The sequence below is a fragment of the Trichoplusia ni genome, chromosome 4 (assembly GCF_003590095.1).
Source record: "Trichoplusia ni isolate ovarian cell line Hi5 chromosome 4, tn1, whole genome shotgun sequence".
Classification (NCBI taxonomy): Eukaryota; Metazoa; Arthropoda; class Insecta; order Lepidoptera; family Noctuidae; genus Trichoplusia; species Trichoplusia ni.
In genome coordinates, this window is record NC_039481.1 from 18,594,371 (window position 1) to 18,616,999 (window position 22,629).

The window sequence follows — 22,629 nt, forward strand, 5'->3', positions numbered from 1 at the left end:
AGAATTTATAAAAAAATAAATAAAAAAATTAAGGTGCCAAAACCAAAATAATCTAATGAAAGATTTTGCGTCTGTGTTCGAATTTTAAAATGGCTTGAATTATGTAATTTTAATTTATCGATTAAAAAAAATAGCCTGTTTTGTTCTTTATATTTCGTGACGTAAAAAACAGCGGGAATTTGACAATGATTACAATATTACGTGTCCATCAGTGTGTTTTGCGTGTGTCCGTGTTTTTGTGTTTATTGCTAAACGTCAGTGGATGCTGTTTGTGTGGATGGGATCTAGAGGACTTATTCGATGTATCTCCAATAATCTCATGTACGAAGTCGCTTTTAGAAGATTTATTTAAACCTCATACTCTCGGTAAGGAACTTATTTTTTTTTCATTGGTATATGACTATCTCGTCTTACTACAAGTACATTTTAAGATAAAAATATGTATTATATGTATATGTATTTAAGTATAACCCATTTCTGTGAATGCAGATATTGAATCGATAAATAATTAATTATATTTTAGGCTTAATCAAATAGCCTTACTTACACCGTATTGTACACAAAAAAATATAAACGTATACATAGTTAATGTGCAAACACACCTACCCAAACGCCATTAACAATCTATTATACTTATCAAAGACAGATAAGATATTACATTTTTGTGTCGTGTATTTTTGGTAACCATAGTTACATGATCAAATACCTTCAATCCACAAAAAAGATTGTTTTTTGGTGATTACGAGTAGGAGTAGGTAGAGATAACAATCGATTATTTTTTTTATATTTGGACGGACCTAGTTATTGGATTGGAATGTGCCTTTCTTGACATTTCAAGCACTTCATATGGGGTCGGGCACCAAGCTGAAAGGTTATTGAGGAAAAAAAGTTTTTTTTTTATGCGGAAAAGAATTATAATTGTGGAAGGGTGACGTCGCTCTACGCCGTGGAGTACGCCGTTTTACTCCCACAACTATAGAAAAGCTTAGAACACCAATTAGACGGCTTAAATTTCACATTCCTGTTTAAATTCCCTTCTCCTCCCCAAACAGCAGACTTATTAGATTCATATGAAGATGACACGGACGTTCCAATCTCATCCAACGACGTAGCCGACTGTGTCCGAAGGGGACGCGAACTTTCTCGAGCAGCGAGACGAAGAGGCAACGAGCTAGTCACCAATGGCATCAATTTAGAACACTACCCACCAGGCATCATGCATTTCTTCTCCGGAGAACTTCCTTCAGATATGAAGAAAGCAGCTGAGACTTCAAACGAGATTCTCGCTGCCACCAAGCTGTTGCAGATGAAAACATTTTCTGGGTAATTCACATTCTTTGATAACACTAATAAGCGCAATATCAATGGTAATCCACGAACTATAAATGAACTCATGCTTACCTATCAAGATGAGCTAACTGACCTTGATTTGTCATTATGTGACTTCATTTTTATGACCTAGATATAGGTTGTTATTTTTGTTACGTGTGCATAAAATGCGGTCTTGTTCCTGGATAAGTGGAATTTACAAAGTAGCGAAGCGATGGCTTTTTTACTGTACGGTGGTACGTTACACCTGTCAGTATCTACCTAATAAAAATGCAGTTACGTCCTACTCACTATATTATTAACAATTTCGGCCTAAGTAGCACAAATCTCTTCCCTTCCATTTAGGTTAGATTTATGCATTGATCTTCCTGACTTAGTGCTTAATCAAGGCATAATTGTTCAATTGACCAAGGTACCATGAAGCCAAAGACTTCTCTAGACTCGAAGTAATGACTAGACAAAGAGAATTTAACCCTATATGTCTTAATCTGTGATTTAAATACATCCATTTCATCAGCTCAACTCCCAACACGTTCCTATCGTTCCTGGAGCACCAGGGCATACGTCTGCAGGACTCCTCGTGTCAGCCTATAAGGATCAGCTGCTGTGACAACAAGTATCGGAGTATAGATGGCACTTGTAACAATGAGGAGCATCCTGAATGGGGCAGAAGGGGAGCGCCTTTCACAAGGATCGCTACGCCGCGGTATGCTGATGGTAAGTGGAGTGGAGACTATTACATGGTAGGTTACGGCATCGGTGACTACTTACCAGCTGAACTACACTTCATATTTGTAAGTTTGAATGCAAGGATAACCGAGTACCTATATCTTATAGATCACCACGCCAATGATTACTGATCTGCAAAGGACAAATAAATGCTCGAGATATTGAGATTTGCTTTTTCTTTAAAATCTTTTAGAATGTCAAAACGGCTAGTGTCACTCCAAAAGCTTGATGATTCCCAGGTATATACGCAATGCCAGTGGCCCGCAGTGGTCGTCAGCTGCCGAACCCTCGCGTCCTCTCCACTCGGCTATTCTCAGACCAGCCGATACTTAGCAGAGTGCTCAACAACATGAACATGCAGTGGGGACAGTTCATCACTCATGACCTCATGTTCCAGGCCATGGAAGCTACAGGTAATATGACGATATAACGACAATTACTCATAATATGAGAAAATGTATGATAGTGAGGGCAAAACTTTCTAGTGAAAAACATACTGGTAAGTGACGTCACACAAGATTTTATTTACTGTACCCGCTTAATTTTTTGTTTACAAAATAAAATAACAAGTACGTAACCAATATTTTTATAAGTCTGTCTGACGGCGCGGTCTAATCAGATTTTCTTTGTGTTAAATACCTTGACTATATTTGCTAAGTTGTAGTTGATTTCAAAGATTGCTATTAGATTTATAGGTAAGATATAAATTACAGCACAATGATTTGCAGTATTTAATTTTAACCTGCAATACCTAATTTTAAACATTCGATTGGCGGTTTTTTCAATTAAAATCTAGACTGTTAAATTACTGTGAATTACCTAATAACTTTGACCTTGATTAGTAACAATTCCAAGAATTAGGCATCTTTAAAAGCAGATGATGTAGTTAACAACAAACTATTTGACAAGTGTTTTTTTTTCTAACAAATCCTTAAAATGAACTGCTTTAAAGTTAAGGAGTCTCCGGCTTGTGACAATATTTCGGCACAGAAAAATATGAACTAAGAAATAACGTCACGAGGAGTTTTTTCGTGTCAAGTATTAAAACTTCCTGGAGCAAATTAAAAAAGTTTATCATCATTCGTATTACTAAGCAATTTTTCTTATTTCCTTATATCTTACTACGTCAGACAAAGGCGGTATCCAGTGCTGTCTAAGTGATGGCAAAGATGTGCTCCCTCAAGAGTGGCAGAATGAAAAGTGCATACCCATATGCGTGCCAGACGACGATCCCTTCTACCGCTACCACAGCGTCAAGTGCTTGAACTTCGTACGCAGTGTCACCACGCCAAAGGATGACTGTAGTTTGGGGTACGCTGAACAGGTAAATTTCATGGTCTCGTAAAGTGACCCTTTCGATGCACTGATAGCCGAGGTTGAGTTCAACACTTCAAACCAAATGTGCATGACATGTCACGAGTTGAATCCTCGCGTTGAACGAGTTTTTGTGACCCAATAATGCTTGCCCTGAGTCTGGTAGTCTGTGTTCACATTAAAAAAAAACTTATTGGTACTTGCCAGCTAAATGATCGAACTTGTATCTCGTGCATATTATGAATAGAAATATAGAAAAACAAGGACATATACTTATTGCACTCCCAAACAATGACCTATTTCATTACACATTTGTTTGTAAAGCGAGTGTGTTAAAAAGATCTTCCAGGTAAAAAGTGTCAATGCTTACACTTTTCATCAAATTTTAATTTCAAGATAAATATTTCAATAAAAAACTACCCAATATTGTTTTAAGATGAACACAGTATCAAGTTACATGGACGGCTCACCAATTTACGGGTCTGATAAGAAGTTGGCTTCCAAGCTTCGCACCTTTATCGGTGGCAGACTGAAGCAGGAGTCGAGGAAAAATTGCCTCAGGGGGTTCCTACCAACTGCCAGTGATAAGACCGCGACCTGTGACTTGAGGAACTCATCGGAACCTTGCTATCTCGCTGGTAAGTTGTTTCTAAGAACATTCAAATGTGGGAAATGATGAAAACGATGAAAAAAAGTGTGATAGAGACGACAATTAATTTAAAGGTATTTTTTCTACTGATGTATCTTCATAGGCTTTAACGCCATCCCTTAACGTACCGATGCTATATTTGTGAAAGCGTAACAGTATATACGGCGTGGAGCGGTGTCCCTTGCACCACCGCAGTTTACTTACATAATGTGTCTTTTGTGTGGCGGTACGTTGTGGCGCACAGTCGTTATATTTTTATCAGCCTTTACTAATTTATTACAAGACAAAGACCTCCTTATTCTTCATATCTATTCTACATCTCTCTGTCTGATCCCGTGCAAATTTTTTATTTATTCCATATTTTTTATTCCATCGTCATTAATGCTTGTAGATATAACCTAGGTCAACAAGAACTAGGACATTAGCAAGTCATTTGTCACGTCAATATTACAGGTGACATAAGAATCAACCAGACCCCAACACTAGCCATGCTTCACACTCTGCTACTGAGGGAACACAACAGGGTCGCAGATGTACTGAGCGACCTGAACCCGCTGTGGAGCGACGAGCGCCTGTACCAGGAGGCGAGGCGGATCGTGGGCGCCGAGATACAGCATATCACCTATCAAGAGTGGCTGCCTACTAACTTTGGTGAGGTTTTCACAGAAATGGAAAGTCGCCTAAATAGACTTTTGACATGGTCTTTGCCCAGCTTTTACTTGATACCAAAAGCAATTGGACGCGTTACTTCGAAGATATTTAATTCTTTCGAATTCAACTACACCTCATTTGTCAAAAAGGGTGGGAATTGCCGACTAAATAGACATACGATGTAAAACATTACTCTTACTATTAAACATAACCCTCCTTTGAAGAAAACTGTTTATAAACTCAATTCAGGATATACTTTATGGCCAACGATACAACGGCTCTCTATGTACAAATAAAATTCCCTACAACTTCAACCAAGTCTATCCACTCCAGGCGAGCAATACCTCCGCAGCTACCGCATATCCCCGACCAGTCTGTACACGCACGACTACCGCGATGACGTCAACCCTGGCGTCATCAACAGTTTCGGAGCCGCCGCCTTCAGGTTCCTACACACTGTCATCAGTGACAACATCATGATGTGTCCCAGCAACTATGGTGCTGCTTATTTGTATAGGTAAGACATGATAGGTAATTGAAAAAACGCACGTGTGTTTATAGGCCCGACTAGTTTTAGTCAAAATCGGAGTTCTTAATCATGCGCTGAAGTGTCAGCGTAAGTTAAACTTACATTTAGACAAGATTCCTAAGTTTCACCTGTTTGTGACGTTTATTAAGTGGCTAGATAATTTTATGGAGGATTCTGAATGGGCGTGTAGAATGGTTATTTTAGAGCAAAGTTTAGAAAAAATTAGATGACGTATTCACACTTAATTAATAAACACATGGGGCGTATGGTTGGAATGGTCTGCAAACAAAGCGACATAAAAATGTAGTCTATCATAACACTCGTAAACAAGAAAATAAATAAGGTTAGGTTTCTGCTGGGCCCGAAACACATTATGAAAGTTATGTAGCAAAGTTTCCGGAACACAACTTAAAACTTTACACATCATATGTCTATTTTCCAGGTTAAGCGACTACTACTTCAACCCGTCTCTTCTAGAACTGACACCAGATTCCTTCGACGATGTAGTCCGGGGTACAGTAGCGCAGAACGCGGGAGAGTCCGACCCCTTCTGTTCCGGGGAGATCACTAACTTGCTGTTCAAGTCCCGGAACAAATGGGGCATGGATCTCATAGCTATGGATATTCAGAGAGGCCGGGATCATGGGATCGCGTCGTATAATGACTATAGGTAAGGTTCTCAAGTATCAAAACAAAATATGGTAGGTAATGTAGGTATTATTATGTTCGAGATATTATGTTCGTATTTCACAATAAACATTTTTTTCACCTAACACTTCCTTTCAAATCTGGTCGAATTTCAGGGAGATATGCGGCCTTCATAGGGCAAGAACGTTCCAGGATTTAGCCAATGAGATTTCCCAAGATGTAAGTTGTTTTCTAATTAAGCTATTAAGTAAAAAACACCTTCCTATTTTTTTTATTGTGGATACCTTTGGGACCTGCCGAAGGCCTCTTAAAATAAAGCCGTTGCATTTTTAGAAGAGAGACGGTAGTGCGCCATTTTGCCTTCACAACTGTTACTCATGTTGGTGGTATATTCAGCAAGGAAAGAAGATAAACGTAGATTTTTGAACCATCAACTATTTAGACGGCAAAACGATTTCCGGGTCAGCTAGTTATCAATTTATTTTCCTTGTAAAGTGTTTATGATCATTTTTTGCTGACCTTACAACAGATATGTACTGTATAGTGCCATAATTGGCCTATTTCTAATTTCCTGACTCTTCTAGCGTATAAACGCCTTACAATACCTGTACGAGTGCGTGGACGACATCGACCTATTCGTGGGCGGCGCTCTCGAGCGCGACGTGCCTGGCTCCATACTGGGACACACCTTCCAGTGCATCGTGGCAGAACAGTTCTACAGGACGAGGATAGGGGACCGGTACTTCTATGATAACGGGGAGATGCCGCATTCGTTTACACCTGGTGAGTTTAGCACATCTCCGAGTGCCAGAGGAGGTTTGAAAGATGCCACGCTGTAGCATTTTCTGTAACACTACGTTCGTAGAGTTCTATAACCATGTTTTAATAGATTTCATTCGGAAATTATTATTTAAAGTGATTCATTTACGCATATTTTTCTAAAACTTTCTGAAGTTTTGTTCAAAAGAGAAATCCAACGTAATCTTGAGCTTCGTGGCGGAAAAATCAACTCAAAGTTGATCTTTATCAAATTCGTCTTTTCATATTTATCGTTTTTTTCTGAGCTTACCAGCCTGGGATACCTCTTGTGTTTTCTGTACTAGTATTTCAAGCTAAATTATTTAAAGTTATGGCAATATAACACTAAAATTGTTATCCACAGATCAACTAAGAGAAATAAAGAAATCGTCCATGGCGCGTCTGATCTGTGACAACACGGACGGTGTTCACTACATACAACGCAAGGCTTTCGAAGTTGAGTCCGCGTACAATCCTAAGTACAGCTGCGACGACCACAACGCTATACCCTATGTGGACCTCACCGCTTGGAAGAAACCCACCATCTTTGATTGAACGAATGATATTTGACAATCACTCATTCTTTTGTTTGAGTGACATATTAGAAATTTTACACATGTTTTTCTTACTTTAAGTGCTTGTGTTATAATTATATCTAGAAAATAGGAATAAGATGCTGCATTTATAAGTAGTAAAATCACCATGCTATTCTGCTTCTAATGCTTATTCTGAGTCTAGGTGTATTATGTGTGTGACTTGTATGCTTACGCCCCCTGGCGTCACAAGAATTAAATTCTTAAATATAGGAGTCGTTCAAAAAAATAGAATCAAAAGTAATGTTTGTGTAAATATTTATTGATAATTTGTACAGTAAGGAATGTATAATATAACAATATGTCATGTATATAAAATCTTATAAATAAATAGATACAACAATTGGACCATTGTTTGATCTAAGTAATTATCACAATATTAAATTCCACTTGGATAACAAAAGGCACAAACCATTTGAAAATGCACATCATAAGTTACTGGTGACCGATTCAGTTCATGCTTTACTTTTATAATCATTGTTTGACGTATCCCAACAAAGTAAAAAATATCGAAAAGAAAAATACAATGTATCTAACCAATTAACTTTTAAAGGCTTAATAACAATGAAAGCTAAGAGGTCAACAGCTATACGATTTTAGTATAATATACCTAAAAACATTGTTATTAACTGGCAAGATTATTATCAACAACCTTGGTTGTGGTATAGCTTATAAAGTCGTATAATTTCTTAAAATAAAGAAACAATCTATGCTTGTAGAAAACTTGACAGCCTAATTCTTGGCCAAGCTATATATTAACACCGAATATCTAGCGGCTAAAACAAGGAGGTACATATAATTACTATTTCAATACATATGTACTTTTGGAACCAACCTAAATACTAAAATAAAATATATAAAGTCCAACCTATGCATTCATAATTACAAGCTACTTCACGATGAGAGAAATATCGTTTGAATTTCAGTGTATTACCGAGCCATGTAACTCTGGCTTCAGAATTGATACATCTTCAGCGGCAATGTATCGGAACTAGTAAAATGTACAAAAAGCCGTTTCTTCTACACTGCTAGGATAGGCGAATGGTTGAGGTCACCACGCCAAACCCATTAAGCGCGTTAGATAAGCATTTGTGTGATCCTTAAATGCATGTCCTGAATGTGGGTGGGTCTTTGTGCATGTGACTTGAAAATTTGTGAAAACCCCCGCGTAAAAATTCAAATCCTTGAGGCTTAATTGTTAAAAATATAAAAAAAGAGCTCTTTGTGTTGAAAAGTCTGATGAGCGCTATCTTTTATTTGACGTTCAAGAAGTCTATGCTGAATAAATTGAATGATTTTGAACGATATTTCTCACACCATCTATATCAGCATAACTTGAGCAAACTAGGCCCTTAAATAAGAAGGTTTCGATTCTGTGACTTATCCTTACCCAAGAACGAAGATATCTTGTTCTGGAAGGTGTTCCAAGTTATAGAAGAGTTGACGAGTTGTGAGAGCCCCGCTGGCTTCACAATCCTCTCGAAGAAGGGTCTCTTGTATAGCCGAAGGGACTCTGTGCGTTGGTCATCTGTCACTTTGCGGTCGTCCAAATGGTTGAGGGACGGAAACTGGGAGATTACGAAGAGCCTGAAAGGAGATATTGGGGGATTTAGCTGGTCAGTTGGTAGACCTTATTGCAAGGGAGTAAGATTACTTATCACAGCTTATTATTAATATGCGGTATATATTATTAATATCGCCTATTCATATTTTTTACTCGTCATTGGTGCCTCATTACAAAACAAGAGTCCATTCCTTCCATCTAAACTAGAGACTAGACTAACTCTATGGCTAAATTCACTGTTTGTGAAAAATAATCGAGAAATAAAGTTATATGTATAATTATGAAATAATATTTTAAAGCGAAGAAAAGTTGACTAGTTACATATATCTATTTTCATAATATCAACTGGCACGATTATTCATACTCATTCGATAAACGGGACCCGACATTACCTGTACTGTAGGTATTCATAGAAAGTTCCTCCATTGAAGTAGCTGGGTGCTGCAGGGTTGCCCATCAGAGAGAGGAACTGCAGATTCGGACAGGACTCCTTCAGTTTACCCACCCATGGGTATAGAGACGAGATCTTGCAGCGATTCAACCTGGAAAGTAGAGAAAAGTTCTACGTTACATTAATCTAAGTCATGTATGAGCAGACACGTGTTGGAGTGGAGACCACGTTTAGGCAAACGTAGCGTAGGACGCCCTGCGGCACGATGGACCGATGATTTGAAGAAGGTGGCTGGCAGCGGATGGACGCGGGCTGCCCGAGACCGGGATGGTTGGCGCTCTTTGGGGGAGGCCTACGTTAGCAGTGGACGGCGATAGGCTGAGATGATGATGATGATGATGTATCATACTTGAGGCGGGCCCGACGAGGTTAAGTTACGTTACTAGTGAAACGCTTTCCGTGATTTTGACGTAAGCTTTATTATGGCTAATTCTGGAAAAAGGGAACAACTAGTAGTCTCACTATTGTCAAATACTTCTTTGTGATGTCTGCCGAGCCTTTTCCACCAAAGCTGTGCGAGGTAAATGAAGTGATTCTATTAGTTCTTTACAAGCACATCCCTCGCTACGCATCCTCGCACATCTCTGGTGGAAATGCAGCCGTAGACGATAATGTGACTTATAGTAAGACTTCTGCCATTTATTTCGGAGGTGACAATTGAGCATGTTTGTAGGAGTGTCTATCACGCAGAAGTCACGAAAAGTAGACTGGTTTAAACACGTGCATTTATTAATCTAAAATATAATCATGAACTGCTCTATCAAAGATAGCATAGGGACAAGATAGTGAAAACAATATAAACCTTTATAATAAATCAATACCCACCGTATTGATTTATTTTGAACTTTACCGCATGGTCGATAAAGTCTAATTTCATTTGGCAAGAAAACATAGTTTTCTATTTAACTAATATAAGCTAATCTATGTACTAAAATCAATTAGAATATTATGTCAGTTGATGCATATTGAATAAAATATATTTGTTAGGAGCCTTAAATGTATTTAGTGGCTTAAATAAATTACAAAAATGACATATAATATACAGAATGCGTAAGAGCCCAGAGGAGATATGAAATACCAAATGGCTTACCACAAGAGTTGCAGTTTAGGCAAAGGTGGTAGGCAGCAGTTTTCTGTGATGGGGTTGTCATCTGCTATGAGGGATGTTAGATTCCTGAAGAATACCAGCGCGTCCAAATTTCTGAAAGACACGAATTATTTAATAGAGGGAGTTACTAAAAATGTCACACATTGGTTAACTATGTCGTGACTTCTAAAGACTTGTTGGAGACCGAAGTAGCGATTGTTTGGTTTGTATATGCAAGTCGATAAGATGTCGAGTCGATGATTGGCGATTCCTGTTTGAGGTTTTATTTTTATATCTGTATGCAATTTTGATATTTAATTTCACGATTATTATGCCTAAAAGATTCGCAAGAAAAGACATAGTACTTAATCATCGACTATTTTTCCCTTCCATTAAAACGAGCAGAGACGCTGGTAAAATCAATAGTTATACATATTTATTATGCTTCATTAAAATAAATATATTGTGGCATTGTATTTTCAGCATTAATTAAATTGATTCGATACACTTACGTAATTTTATTGTGACTGATATCAAGATATCTGATGTGGTCCGAGAACCGCTCCACAATGGTCTTAGGTATTTCATACAGCCTCTCGTAAGCCAGCGTCAGTCTAGTATTCTGTTCTTCATTTTCATTAGGGTTGTCAACAGACCTAAGGAAACAATCAAGTTTATAAAATAAGTATATTATATATATATATATTACTAGCCTGGAATGTCCCACTGCTGGGCAAAGGCCTCCCCACTCTTCCTCCACTTGTCTCTGTCATGAGCCGCGAGTGACCAGTTCGGTAAGAACGAATCCAGAAAATAAGTATCTGATATTTTTTATTTAGATCAGTCATGGCTTAATGGAAAAGAATCAATAAGATTGGCTCATCCAGTCCAAAGCTCTGAGGTAATAAACATTAAAAATTGCAGACTAGTTCAGAATATCACCATTTTAGAAGTTGATTGAAAGAGAAATAATATTCTTGGTACTGGATTTCTGCATGTGGAAATTTAATGGCCTTTTTAATAGAATATTTAAAACTGTTGCATAAACTTGATATGAAATGACTCTGATACTCTGATATGAAAGTGTAATTATATAACATCATAACAATATGGTAATTACAAACAGGTTAAAGATAAATTTAAAACAGTTTTGCATGCAAATAGATAGTAAGGCATTATGCCAGCACATAGCATAAATTAACAGATAGGAAACTGGAACAATGAATATAATTAAAAACTTTTACAAAAAAACCTTGATCTATATTTTCTTTCAATAAGTTGTTTAAAGGCCTTGCTTTTATGTGTCCAATTCTGTTGACACATTTGGAAAATCTTTGAAACTCTTATTATGAAAATACTTTATATTACTTAGACAACACTTATTATAATATAAACAATACTGTTTTACTTAGAGGTATCAATTTACCACAAAATTGAACAGCATGGCTGTCCTAAGATTGCTTAGCCCTTTAACTATCAGGTCATTTAAAAAGTTATAAAAGGAGGTTTTATATGTCCTGTTTTAATGTACATTTACCAATGTCTCAACCATCTTACTTATATAGTACTTCTTAAAGAGAATGTGTACAACGGCTGACTTAATATAAGAGGTATGGTGAAGAGAAACAACAACCATCAATGGACTGATTATTTTTATTTTTCATAATATAGTTACTTACGCAATAATATCAGGTGGTATGGGTGTCTCAGACATATCTGTCATGGAGTCCACTAGCGTGTCCCGGGATACATCCACAGATATCACTCCTTCATCAGGAGCTACCACACTCGGATAGCTGAAACAATATGTGTATCATGTAGCACAACACTAAACAACTGGTATCTCATCACTTCAGTGGTTAATGTTTAAAAAAATAAGTGTCCTTGGTAATATTAACTTATACTTTCTTACATACATATTGCATTTTTTTTTTCTTAATATAGCAAAATCTGTTCTCAGTTTCTTAAATCATCGCAGCTAATACATTTAAAAAAAAACCCAAACAATAGCAGATAATTTTAAAGATAAAATTTTTAACTTCAATTTATAAAACAGAGCTTTAACACTTCATTAATATGTACGATAGTAATTTATATTCAAGAAAAGTAGACTAGACTAAATAACTCCCACTTAAATAGAGCTATAAAACTTTGTTTACAATAACATACTTAAGTTCGACACAAACATAAGATTTTTGCTATATTAAACACTATTTTTAATAAGTGAGGACTACAAATAGTACACTGTGAACTTGTAGAGGTTTCTGAACTTTTATATAATAAAAAAACTTTTCGAAACATAACTTACCCGTCGCACGAATACTATTCTACTGTTGGATATGTCAGTGTTTGTGTAGAAATTCAATTTAGTGCTGTTTTTTCTTACTAATGTGATTATTTTGTTTATAATTATGCTATTTAGGTAATTAGTTGTAAGAAATACATTGTTATAACAATTAGATAAAGCCAGATAAAATCCGTTAGAATGTTTAGGAATTCCGAGTGATTTATTGTGATTTTGTTTAGTAAATACAGTAAAATGCATTATTTATATGCTATTAAGTAATTTGTGCAAGGTTTCACGGGGATTTATTAATGTATTTATCCATTTTTTGTAAAATAATAGTAAGCTTAAATTTGTTGTTATTTATAAAAAAAATATATAAAAATGGCGGTTTGTTGACAAATGTTCAGCCCGTCGATTTTCGTCTTTATCCCGTTAGTTATAAAGTCTAAATCCGAGTGAATTTTTTTTTGTTTATTTTTTTTTATTTTTTTCTTAGGGAATGAAGTGTGTCGATAAATGTACGATATTTTTTTTTTAATCGATAGTGTTGATTGAAAATTGTAATGCTTTAATATAATTTTAATTAATTATTTTTATTACTTATGATAATATTACGTTTTGAATAGATAGTATTTTTTATCGATAGTTATGATTATATATTGTAATGAGTTTGAAAAATTTTAATTAATTATTTTATTTTTATTTATTACCTACTCATAATAATTTACGTTTTCGTATTATAGTAATATAGTATTTATTTTTATTTGTTAGTGATGATTGTATGTTGTTATATTTTTTTAATTACTTATAGTAATAAAATGTTTCGAATAGATAAGTGTGTCGAAAGGTATGATTTTCTCCGTTTTGTTTTACAGAATGTCAGCTTGGCGTCCAAGTTACGAGGCTCCTCAAGACTTCATCGCCCTTCTCCATAACAGCAAAGACGAATTATTGTTTTTTGTACACATCTGAACAACTTAATTATAAATTGTCAATAAAAATGCCTTCATGTTTTTGCATTTATTTATTTTTTCTTTTATTTTACATGTTTCATCGTAAATAAATATACTTTTTTTAATTATATTGTATTTTTATTTACAAATACTAAATACCTTACAAAAAGACCAATTATCGATAAAGTTTCAAAAAGTGATGGAACATCACTAGTTGTTTCAATGCTTTGCCACGTCAATGTTTATGTGGTTTTATTATAAACATCTCAACGTCTTTCATCTAATTGTTTACGTAATTAGATAGCATAGGCCCTTGTTCTCAATATTTGGTTTCAATATTTGTATATTTCTTGTAATCAAACTCACAGGATGGGTTTAAAAACTTCCAACTAGTAGAATATACATACTTTTTCGGTTTTTATTTGTTTTTTGATTCCTGATACATAGAAAATATATCTATTAATCTTTATTCGTTTATAGAATAATCAAATATAGTGTTTTATGCAGATAAAATTCGTTTTGTAGAAAACAATATTTTCCGACGCCATTTCCTGACAACCTTCACCTGCTGTCATTTTATTTTTGACATTTAGTTCCGGGGAGGAGTAGTAAATTGGTAGATTTTAATTTACTCCATGAGGAAACGTAGAGAAGCCTAATAAGTGACCATAATACAAACCTAAGGTACTTAATTTATTATTACATTGGAGTCAAACGGATTCGTTTCACTTTTTAAATACGATAGAAAAATTACTACCTATGAAATTAATAACTTAAGATGAGGTTTATCAAGGTAAATACTGAATCCTTACCTATTTATATATGTTTGTTCATCATCCATCCTTTAGTAATATTCGGCAGTTCACTTGAAGCAACAATACAGCTGTAATAGTTAACACTTATAAACAACTAAAACTTCCGTTACAACTATTTGATAACCATTTTAGTTCATGGCACAATTATTAAACACACAAAACTATATAATTTATTACGTGTGATATGTCTTAACATGTGCACAGTTATCTATCAACTCGGCGAAGTAAATAACGAAGGAAGTTTCTGTAGAGATAAGTAAAATTGTTTATTTGTTGCAAGATAAGCTATCGCGCTTCGTCACTCATTGCTTTAGCATTTGATTTGTGATTTCTAGACATATAAAATAGTATGTTATAAAGTTCAAAATTGTTACACAATATCAGACATTTATGTTTTATTCAGATTCCTTTTGATTGTGTCAGGTAATGACGATCTTCACCAAATTTTAATTTCAGATTTCGTAATAATAAACCTGACTTTAAATAGTTTCATATGTTTTAATTACTTTGTAATCAAATACATTCTGCGGGAATTCCTGTCCTTTATAAATTTGTAAATCAGTCAAGGCATTCAAGAGCGTAATCAGCATTATATTGAGACCATATCCTACGGCCTGCCGCTCTTTCTTAATTAAAAGATATCACATAAATATTTAGGTAAAAGAAAGAGAAAGAAGTTGTATGCGGTAAGGGGTTAAGTGTGTTTGTTACTCTTCAAACAGCTGAAATGCATTTTTATAATGAACAATGTACTGTTCCCACCGGTCTTTTGAGATACCTACGGCTTGTCCTACGCGGAGATCAACCCCACGATACGACGCGCTCAGTTATTTGGCATGGTAACTTCAACCACTCGGGTATCCGTGCAATCAAGTATATTATAAACAAGAGAAGGCTTCTCTCAGAGATAGACCCGTTTTAACGAACAAAAACCTCCGGTATTGTTGAGTGAAGTCGAATGTAAGGAAACTAAGGCAATAATTTGATAATTATATTTATTTTAACGGTTTGCTTCCGTTTACTTGCCTTTTGGGCTATCGTACCCGAATATTTACATTTTTAATAATTTATATACAATAAACTCACGAAAGATATTATACAAGCTGGTATCAATAAAATTGTATTCGCATTAATATCGATCCAATACGAATCACAACATTTGGTACTTTTAGAAAATAACTCAAGGCAACATTAATATTTAACGTCATCACTGACATTCATGTCATCGTTTGACGTTGTTTGTTGGATCACAGTTTGACACGTCATTCATAACAACAACAGCTGCTGCTGTTGGCAAAAACATATTTATCAAAAGATAACTTATTAAACACGTTAAATATAGAGGAAACAACTTGAAAACATGGACGTAAGTATCTTTCATCTTCTTATGAATGTATTCATCAAAATTCTTCCAAGGATTTAATTCATAACCTGGTTTCAGGAGAGCAATATTCCTATAGACATCAACATTGGGAAGTTGCAAGATTGGTTGGTGAGCCGCCGTCATGTGAATAAAGAATGGCAGAAGAGCCTGCCGCCTGTGCGGGAGAAGATAAACAATGCTCTGCAGGACATGCCTGCTCACGACGACATAGCGAGCCTGTTGGCTGGCAGCTATATCAACTACTTCCACTGTCGGAAGATCATTGACATTTTGAAGGAGACCGAGGCAGACACGAAGAATTTGTTTGGAAGGTATTGTATTATTATCTTAATACATATAGCATGTAATTTTTCTTGGTTTTGTTGTTTTGTTATCCCTTTAGCGTAGGCATAGAAAGAGAAATCGTGTTTATGCACATACTGGAATTGAAAATGTCTATCCTGTTTTTGGCTAAGTCTATGATGCTGCTTAAATTAGTCTATTATGATTTGGAGAACTTCATAAGAAGCCTTCATTATAGATTGTGTTTTAACACGAAATTATTTTTCTCACTAAGAATTCAATCTTTTAATTCTAACATACAGCTATTTGCAGGTACTTTTATAACATAATGCAATACCTTTATGCTATAGAACACCTATTCTTGAGGTATTTTTTGATTTGCCAGAAACCCCTTTGCCCCTTTAAAAGGTAGATAAATATAATAGAACCTATATTGTAATAAACTGAAGTAAGTAAATTTAATAGGTAGCTCTAATTTTTTACTAGACATAAATGAATTTGAATTAATATATCAGTTGCTGTTCATTTCCATGCCAAATATGTTTTATTTTCTGTTTATATAGTATTATTATTTTCATTAATGTAAATAGGCCTCACATTGGTATCAAAATCGTATAGGTTTTAATTCCGAAGTATGGCTAGGAAGTTAAATATGTGTTTCAACAACATTATTTTAGTGTAAACTTATACAAAACCATCAAATAATTTCAAAAAGGTTATATAACATCAAACTTTTTTACAGATATGGATCACAAAGAATGAAAGACTGGCAGGATATTACAAAGAACTATGAAAAGGAAAACCTGTATTTAGCAGAAGCTGCACAGATCCTAGTCCGGAATATTAATTATGAAATCCCTGGTCTAAAAAAGCAGATAGCTAAGGAAGAACAGTCACAAGCGGTCAGTATTCTATTTTATTAAATTAATTACTACAGACAAGAGACAAACTTTTTCTTATTGTTAGTCAAAAATATAAATAACCTTTTTTTGTGCAATTTTAGGAGTGTGAAAAGAAACACTTGGACTTTTTGAAGAATGAGGCGTCAAGCAAGTCAGAGTTCCTGACGCTGTGCAAACAGCTTGGGATACAAGGAGACAGGATTAAGAAAGAGCTTGTGGATAGACTGCAGGAGTTACCTGAAATTTATGACAAGGTGAGGTGAAACAGAGAATACGGGGCGGTTGGTTAGTTGTGGGCAATCAAGTAAGTTAGTGGATGAAGGATAATCAAATGACCTACAATGATTGTGTAAATTTGTCATACATTTTCGACTTATTTGACTGTTGAGATATTTTCTAAGTAAATTCTTATGTACTTTCGCTGACTTCTGTCAAATACTAGAATACTTGACATCATGCTGCAGATCTGTGGTAGTAGTGAAGATGTGACAGCGCTCTGCAGCGTGTAGAGTGGCATCTCCTCTGTACATTCCCAAAATGCCTTATTATCTCTTGAAGAGTGATCGTAGCCGGATTCTGTCGGTTATTGAATGAAATGAAATATGCATTTAATTATATTTTTACAGATTGGCAAAAACCTGAAACCTTTACAGCCAGGCATAGAATTATATTCTGCCTTCTCAAAGTACATCCTAGGTGACAAGGCGACAGAGGTGTTGCCACTTTTACAATATGTCGTGGATAATGGCAACACCACGGTGTACGAGTGGAGTTACGGTGAGCCACCGCTGAGCGTGGAGCCGGACCCAGTGCATATCGAGTTGGATGACGAGGATCAAGGCGCTGGGGATCAGGTACTAAAGAGATCATGTATAAAGAGATATATATTTTGAGACAGTCGTTGCCAAGCGTGCGTGAGCGCGACGCCGCACTAGTGCGGTCTCGCTTACGCGCCGCGGTAACGTAGTTGTCCCATCGGTTGCTTGGATCACTACAGTGTGGATGTTTATTTTTTTTCCTGTGAAAAATTGTTTGCTGTAGGAATCAAACTGAACTCAAAAAATCAAATGTGCGACGTATTGGGTAAAAATCCATGTGTCGCAAATGTTTAGTCTAGGTAGTTTAGTTATTATATTATATTTTTTTAATGATTAACTAAATATTTCTTTACCGCCATTGCTTTAGAAATATTAAGTTTAAATTAGAACTTGAGGTATGGTCGCCATGAATATGTATCAGTGCAACCTTATTTCAAATCTTGAGCACAGACTTTGACTGCCATCAGACTTAGACTGAGAGCAAACGCGTAAAAAGCGATCTATTTCTCAAAACGATAACCACTTGTCTAATAAGCTTTTAAAAAGTAATTATACTAATAAGTGTATCATTGTCCATAGATAGATTTCGGCGACAGCAATGAGATAGACTTCGGTGCTATAGACGCGCCGGCTGCCGAAATAGACTTTGGTGACGGAGACGCGGGCGGCGAGATCGACTGGGGGAACATCGATGTTGCCTCACCTGAAAATATTGTAAGTAAATTGTTTACGGTAGTTTTATAACTTGGCAATATACATATATTATTTAATTGACTTATTAATAGTTAATCATTAATTTCATTTTTGTGTCTGCCAATGCTTGTACTAGTTTGAGATTAAAAAAAAAATTAACACTTCACCATATGTTAATATTACATTAATACATAATTTGGTGCTTATAGAAAGTTATTTGCATCCGCAAGCTAAATTAAAATTTATTTTGGCGTTTATGACCGGAACTTTAATTGTTATAATACCACCAAATTTAATGGTTTTTACTATGACCAACATTGGCAAATTGATAAATCTACCAACCACTCTGCTTCATATTCCAGCATCAACTCTACTTAAATTCTGTACTCTTGTAACTAACACATTGGACTTTTTCCAGGATATATCGGCGGACCTGGCGCAGGTGTCCCTTGAAGAGTCTGGTATCGTGGTGGAGGACGCAGGCGTGTGCGGCGGCGTGGCGCGCGGGAAGGACGCGCTCACCCTCATGGACAACCCGCACACCAGGAACCAGATCATAGACCAGCTCGTCGAGGTAAACACCATATAACTTCTGAATGAAGAAATAGATCCGACTGATAAATTATACAATTACTTTTTTTTTTTTTTTGTAAACGACTCCCGCACTAACGAATTTAATCCTTGTGTCGCAGGGGTTTTACAAACATGCAAATCACATGTACAATAGCACCCAGACTCAGAAAAGCATTTGTGGATCAATGATTGTTATTACAAACGTAATGTGATACGAATAATTTTCATTCGATTTTATTATTTGATACTTATATTGATATCGTGAGACTACTCTACTTTTACCACGTTTTTATACACTAACTTTCTTGTTTGTTTGTTTGTCGATCCGGTAGGATTTTTGTAACTCAATTTTGAGACACTTCCCGATAAGATAGCAGGCTGAAATTTTCAGTGTAGCTTCAAACCTGATGACAATACAATTTTTAGGTATAACAACGGCTGGACCGATTTTGATAATTTGAATAGAGTGTCAATTTAAAATGTCTGTCCATTCATTTTTTCATGTCATTTTATGTTGCCGGTTTCAAAATTTTGATTGTGTCGTCAGAATTCTCAGACATATACAGTCACAAGAATTCTAACGAATACATCCCCACGTCATAAAATTTAAAAAGCCTGCCAGCTTCATTCAGGCATATAACATACGATCCTCCTGTCTCTCAGTTGGAGTCATTCCTGAAGATGCGCCTGTACGAGACGAACACGTCTGGCGACAGCCACAGCTTCAGCCTGCTGCAGCAGCTGCCGGCGGAGAGCACGGCGGCGCTGTCGGGCATGCTGGCCGCCGTGCAGGTCGCCGCCGCCAAGCTCACCGCGCCAGAGATCAATCATCTGCACAATGTGAAGCACTCGCCTAGGTAACTAACTTTTATCCACTTACTTACTATTTTTAACGTTATTATAAGTATAGATAAATATAAGTGTCAGACATCCTATTATAATTCTAAAGTTAAAAAAAAAACTATCAACGACGTCGTCGGTTTGAGCGCAATTTAAAAGTATTCTACAAATATTAAAACATCAACCGAAATCAGGTGTTAATTTTAACGTAATGCTAACAGTCGAACGTAAACAGAAAAGTATTCGAAATATAAAATGTCAATATATCACGATGACACCAGTTTCCACAATTTTTGATACAAATATATGTGGTTACGTCTTCAATTTTAAAGCGAATCACATCATTTTCAGAAAACCAATTTATGTTTTTTATTAAAAAAAAAACGACTCGGTCAGTAACGCATTTAATATTTGTATTGCGGGGCTTTCACAAACATTCAAATTACGTGCACAACGCCACCCAAACATTCATGAATCACACAAATGCTTACGCGGGGAACGAAACCACGTTACGTCAGCACAGTTGGTTTAGCGTGGTGACTTTAAACACTTAGTTATCCGTACAATTCTTCTATTTTAACTTTTTAAACTATATCTCCTTTGCAAAAATATACTCCTTACTATATGATTTCCTCGTCCCCCAGATACGTGGACGTGCTAACAGGCCAGCTGCAGCAGAAGCTGTCGCTGTGCGGCAAGCTGTCGCGGCTGGCGGCGCGCGCGGGCGAGGCGGGCGCGGCGGCGGGCGCGCGCGCGGCGCAGGCGCGGCCCGTACTGGCGCGGGTGCTGCACACCACCAGGGAGCTGCAGGGACAGGTAGCAACTACATATGTATATGCTAAATAAAACATGTTTCTAAAAACTTAATACTTGCCTGTAACGAAATTAACAAATTTTCTTCAACAAAGTATTGGTCTGAGTTTTAAGAAAATATAAATGGATTTATCAAATCAGATTTTGTAACGGATAGCTATTACTACGCGAGAAGAACATTGGCCTTGGTCGCTAATAGAAACAAAAATACTTAAGAAATAAAATAAAGTGACATAAATGGCGTGTACACCAACCATTGATACATTTTCAGTCATATGCGAACTTATCACTCCTATCCCTTTTTCACAGATTGAGGCCGACATATCGAAGAAGTACAAAGGCAGACCCGTCAACATTATAGGAGGCGTGAAATTCTTATAAATTTACAATTGTACGACAAGCAAAAACGGCACCTATAATATAGGTCACAAGAACTCTGCATGGAAATGGGGCGTGGACTCCTATAAACGGCATTGCTCGCCTACACTTGCTACGCCCCGATACTCGGTGCTCACTATAGGAAGACACACTGACGTCGCCTTTACAAAGCTACTAAAATACACCATAGAAAATTGCCATGACTTAGCTAAGCCTGACATCCAAGGTATAGTTAAAAGCAAACACCAATTCAAAATCAAAAGTTTTTACTCCAAGTTGGCCGATTTTCAGACCCTTTTAAAACGTGACAGTAATGACTCTTAGGGAATGGTTCCAAAATAGCATTCCTACCGAGAAAAGCCGCCAAGCAACTCGGACAGTTACTCTTTTAAATATACAGTACATCATATACATTATCATTAAGGCATGCAAGAACAGCATAAAATAGAAAAATAGTAAAACACTGGTAAAACGTGTCACTAAAATACTGGTACTTTGTTAATCTAATTATGCCCTGTAATTCTGTTGGTACTGCTATAGTAAGTATTGAGACGAAGCTAAGTTACTGTAGGCGACCTGTGGCTGGTTAAAGGAGGCCACACCCCTATAGGATAAGGTGAATCGATCGTAAACGATCAATCGAATCGATTATAATCGATACTTTGGAAACGATTGTGATATTGTAAGTGTGCAATTGAACGGTGTTTGGCAATCGAGTGCTCTGGGTACTACTGTAAAGTAATTGTATAAAACTTATTGTTAATTATTCATTATTAATATAATGCCATCTTTTATAATCGAGTTTCGTTGTTTTATTTTTGCCTAATTTAAACACAATTTTCACTTTAAAAAAGTATTTTAACGACTCACATTATGACACTTAATTATTCTATCGCTGAAGTTTTTACAAACACAAGTCACATGAAAAAAGACAGACTAGATTCAGAACAAGCCTCCGAGGATCACACAGATGCTTGCCCAACACGGGCATCGAACCCGCGACTCTATGCACGCAGTGGCGGTCTTTCCCACACGGCTATTTCGTGCCGTATTCGTGACCGACACTGCTAAATGTCGTTCTAAGATTTTGTTCTTTATATTCCCCTTAAGAGAGAGAGAGACAGACAGAGTTGCAGGTAGTTATGCGCGGATTTCTTTATGTACGACCAATGGTTTTCATCAAAGCCGTAGTCCACCGATGGGAAAAAGTCAACCCCATCCCTAAAAAGACCGGTCAGAAGCGGCTCACATCCGCCGCGTACCTACCGACTTTATGAGGCCGTCTGACCTTAGTTGGTCATGTATCTTGACTAAATAAAATGAAGACGTTCCAGATTAACACTAAAAATGACACTGCAAAAAGTTAATAGCACCATCATACTAACATTAGGTAACAAAGGTTAATGATTTATTTAACCTCATGTGAACATGAACAAAAACACCTCATTAACATTGTTTACACAGTAAACACTTGACAGAAGGTTATTCGGTACTAATTACATCAAAATCGGCACAGTCGTTACAGAGATTACCCTAAACAAACACTTAC

At 36.3% G+C, this 22,629-nt stretch overlaps 3 protein-coding genes across 5 annotated transcripts; 2 read left to right on the forward strand and 1 right to left on the reverse strand.

Annotated features, from left to right (window-relative positions):
* The first annotated feature begins 16 nt into the window (after nucleotides 1-16).
* Nucleotides 17-7,488, forward strand: LOC113493439 (peroxidase-like). Its single transcript, XM_026871426.1, has 13 exons — nucleotides 17-366; nucleotides 1,053-1,314; nucleotides 1,761-1,775; nucleotides 1,847-2,046; nucleotides 2,298-2,471; nucleotides 3,189-3,382; nucleotides 3,809-4,010; nucleotides 4,475-4,672; nucleotides 5,006-5,189; nucleotides 5,644-5,871; nucleotides 6,005-6,068; nucleotides 6,434-6,632; nucleotides 7,012-7,488. The coding sequence occupies exons 1-13, from the start codon at nucleotides 186-188 to the stop codon at nucleotides 7,200-7,202; spliced, it is 2,292 nt and encodes a 763-aa protein (XP_026727227.1). The 5' UTR covers nucleotides 17-185; the 3' UTR covers nucleotides 7,203-7,488.
* A 22-nt stretch (nucleotides 7,489-7,510) lies between these two features.
* LOC113493438 (leucine-rich melanocyte differentiation-associated protein-like) lies at nucleotides 7,511-14,612 on the reverse strand. Of its 3 annotated transcripts, none has more exons than XM_026871423.1 (6): nucleotides 14,395-14,612; nucleotides 12,022-12,138; nucleotides 10,855-10,998; nucleotides 10,346-10,456; nucleotides 9,197-9,346; nucleotides 7,511-8,827 (listed from the first exon to the last, which is right to left on the reverse strand). In XM_026871423.1, the coding sequence occupies exons 1-6, from the start codon at nucleotides 14,421-14,423 to the stop codon at nucleotides 8,593-8,595; spliced, it is 786 nt and encodes a 261-aa protein (XP_026727224.1). In that variant the 5' UTR covers nucleotides 14,424-14,612; the 3' UTR covers nucleotides 7,511-8,592. The 3 variants fall into 3 exon arrangements, with proteins under 3 accessions (XP_026727224.1, XP_026727225.1, XP_026727226.1); XM_026871424.1 differs by lacking the exon at nucleotides 14,395-14,612 and adding an exon at nucleotides 12,651-12,675; XM_026871425.1 differs by lacking the exon at nucleotides 14,395-14,612 and adding an exon at nucleotides 12,512-12,532.
* Nucleotides 14,613-15,624: 1,012 nt separating this feature from the next.
* LOC113493437 (CDK5RAP3-like protein) lies at nucleotides 15,625-21,882 on the forward strand. The gene is made up of 10 exons (XM_026871421.1): nucleotides 15,625-15,763; nucleotides 15,839-16,092; nucleotides 16,806-16,965; nucleotides 17,067-17,219; nucleotides 17,592-17,819; nucleotides 18,363-18,497; nucleotides 18,895-19,050; nucleotides 19,713-19,906; nucleotides 20,534-20,705; nucleotides 21,012-21,882. The coding sequence occupies exons 1-10, from the start codon at nucleotides 15,758-15,760 to the stop codon at nucleotides 21,081-21,083; spliced, it is 1,530 nt and encodes a 509-aa protein (XP_026727222.1). The 5' UTR covers nucleotides 15,625-15,757; the 3' UTR covers nucleotides 21,084-21,882.
* Nucleotides 21,883-22,629: the final 747 nt, after the last annotated feature.

Bases quoted from the DNA above. Each gene is read 5' to 3' on its own strand.
- LOC113493439 (XM_026871426.1), top strand. From the start codon at position 186: ATGATTACAATATTACGTGTCCATCAGTGTGTTTTGCGTGTGTCCGTG. The intron at 3,383-3,808 runs GTAAATTTCATG...TATTGTTTTAAG, and splicing joins GTTTGGGGTACGCTGAACAG to ATGAACACAGTATCAAGTTA. The intron at 4,673-5,005 runs GTGAGGTTTTCA...TATCCACTCCAG, and splicing joins GTGGCTGCCTACTAACTTTG to GCGAGCAATACCTCCGCAGC.
- LOC113493438 (XM_026871423.1), bottom strand. From the start codon at position 14,423: ATGGATGATGAACAAACATATATAAATAG. The intron at 10,457-10,854 runs GTAAGTGTATCG...CGTGTCTTTCAG, and splicing joins ATCAGTCACAATAAAATTAC to AAATTTGGACGCGCTGGTAT. The intron at 9,347-10,345 runs GTAAGCCATTTG...TCTACTTTCCAG, and splicing joins CCTAAACTGCAACTCTTGTG to GTTGAATCGCTGCAAGATCT.
- LOC113493437 (XM_026871421.1), top strand. The intron at 19,051-19,712 runs GTAAACACCATA...CCTGTCTCTCAG, and splicing joins TCATAGACCAGCTCGTCGAG to TTGGAGTCATTCCTGAAGAT. The intron at 19,907-20,533 runs GTAACTAACTTT...CTCGTCCCCCAG, and splicing joins AATGTGAAGCACTCGCCTAG to ATACGTGGACGTGCTAACAG.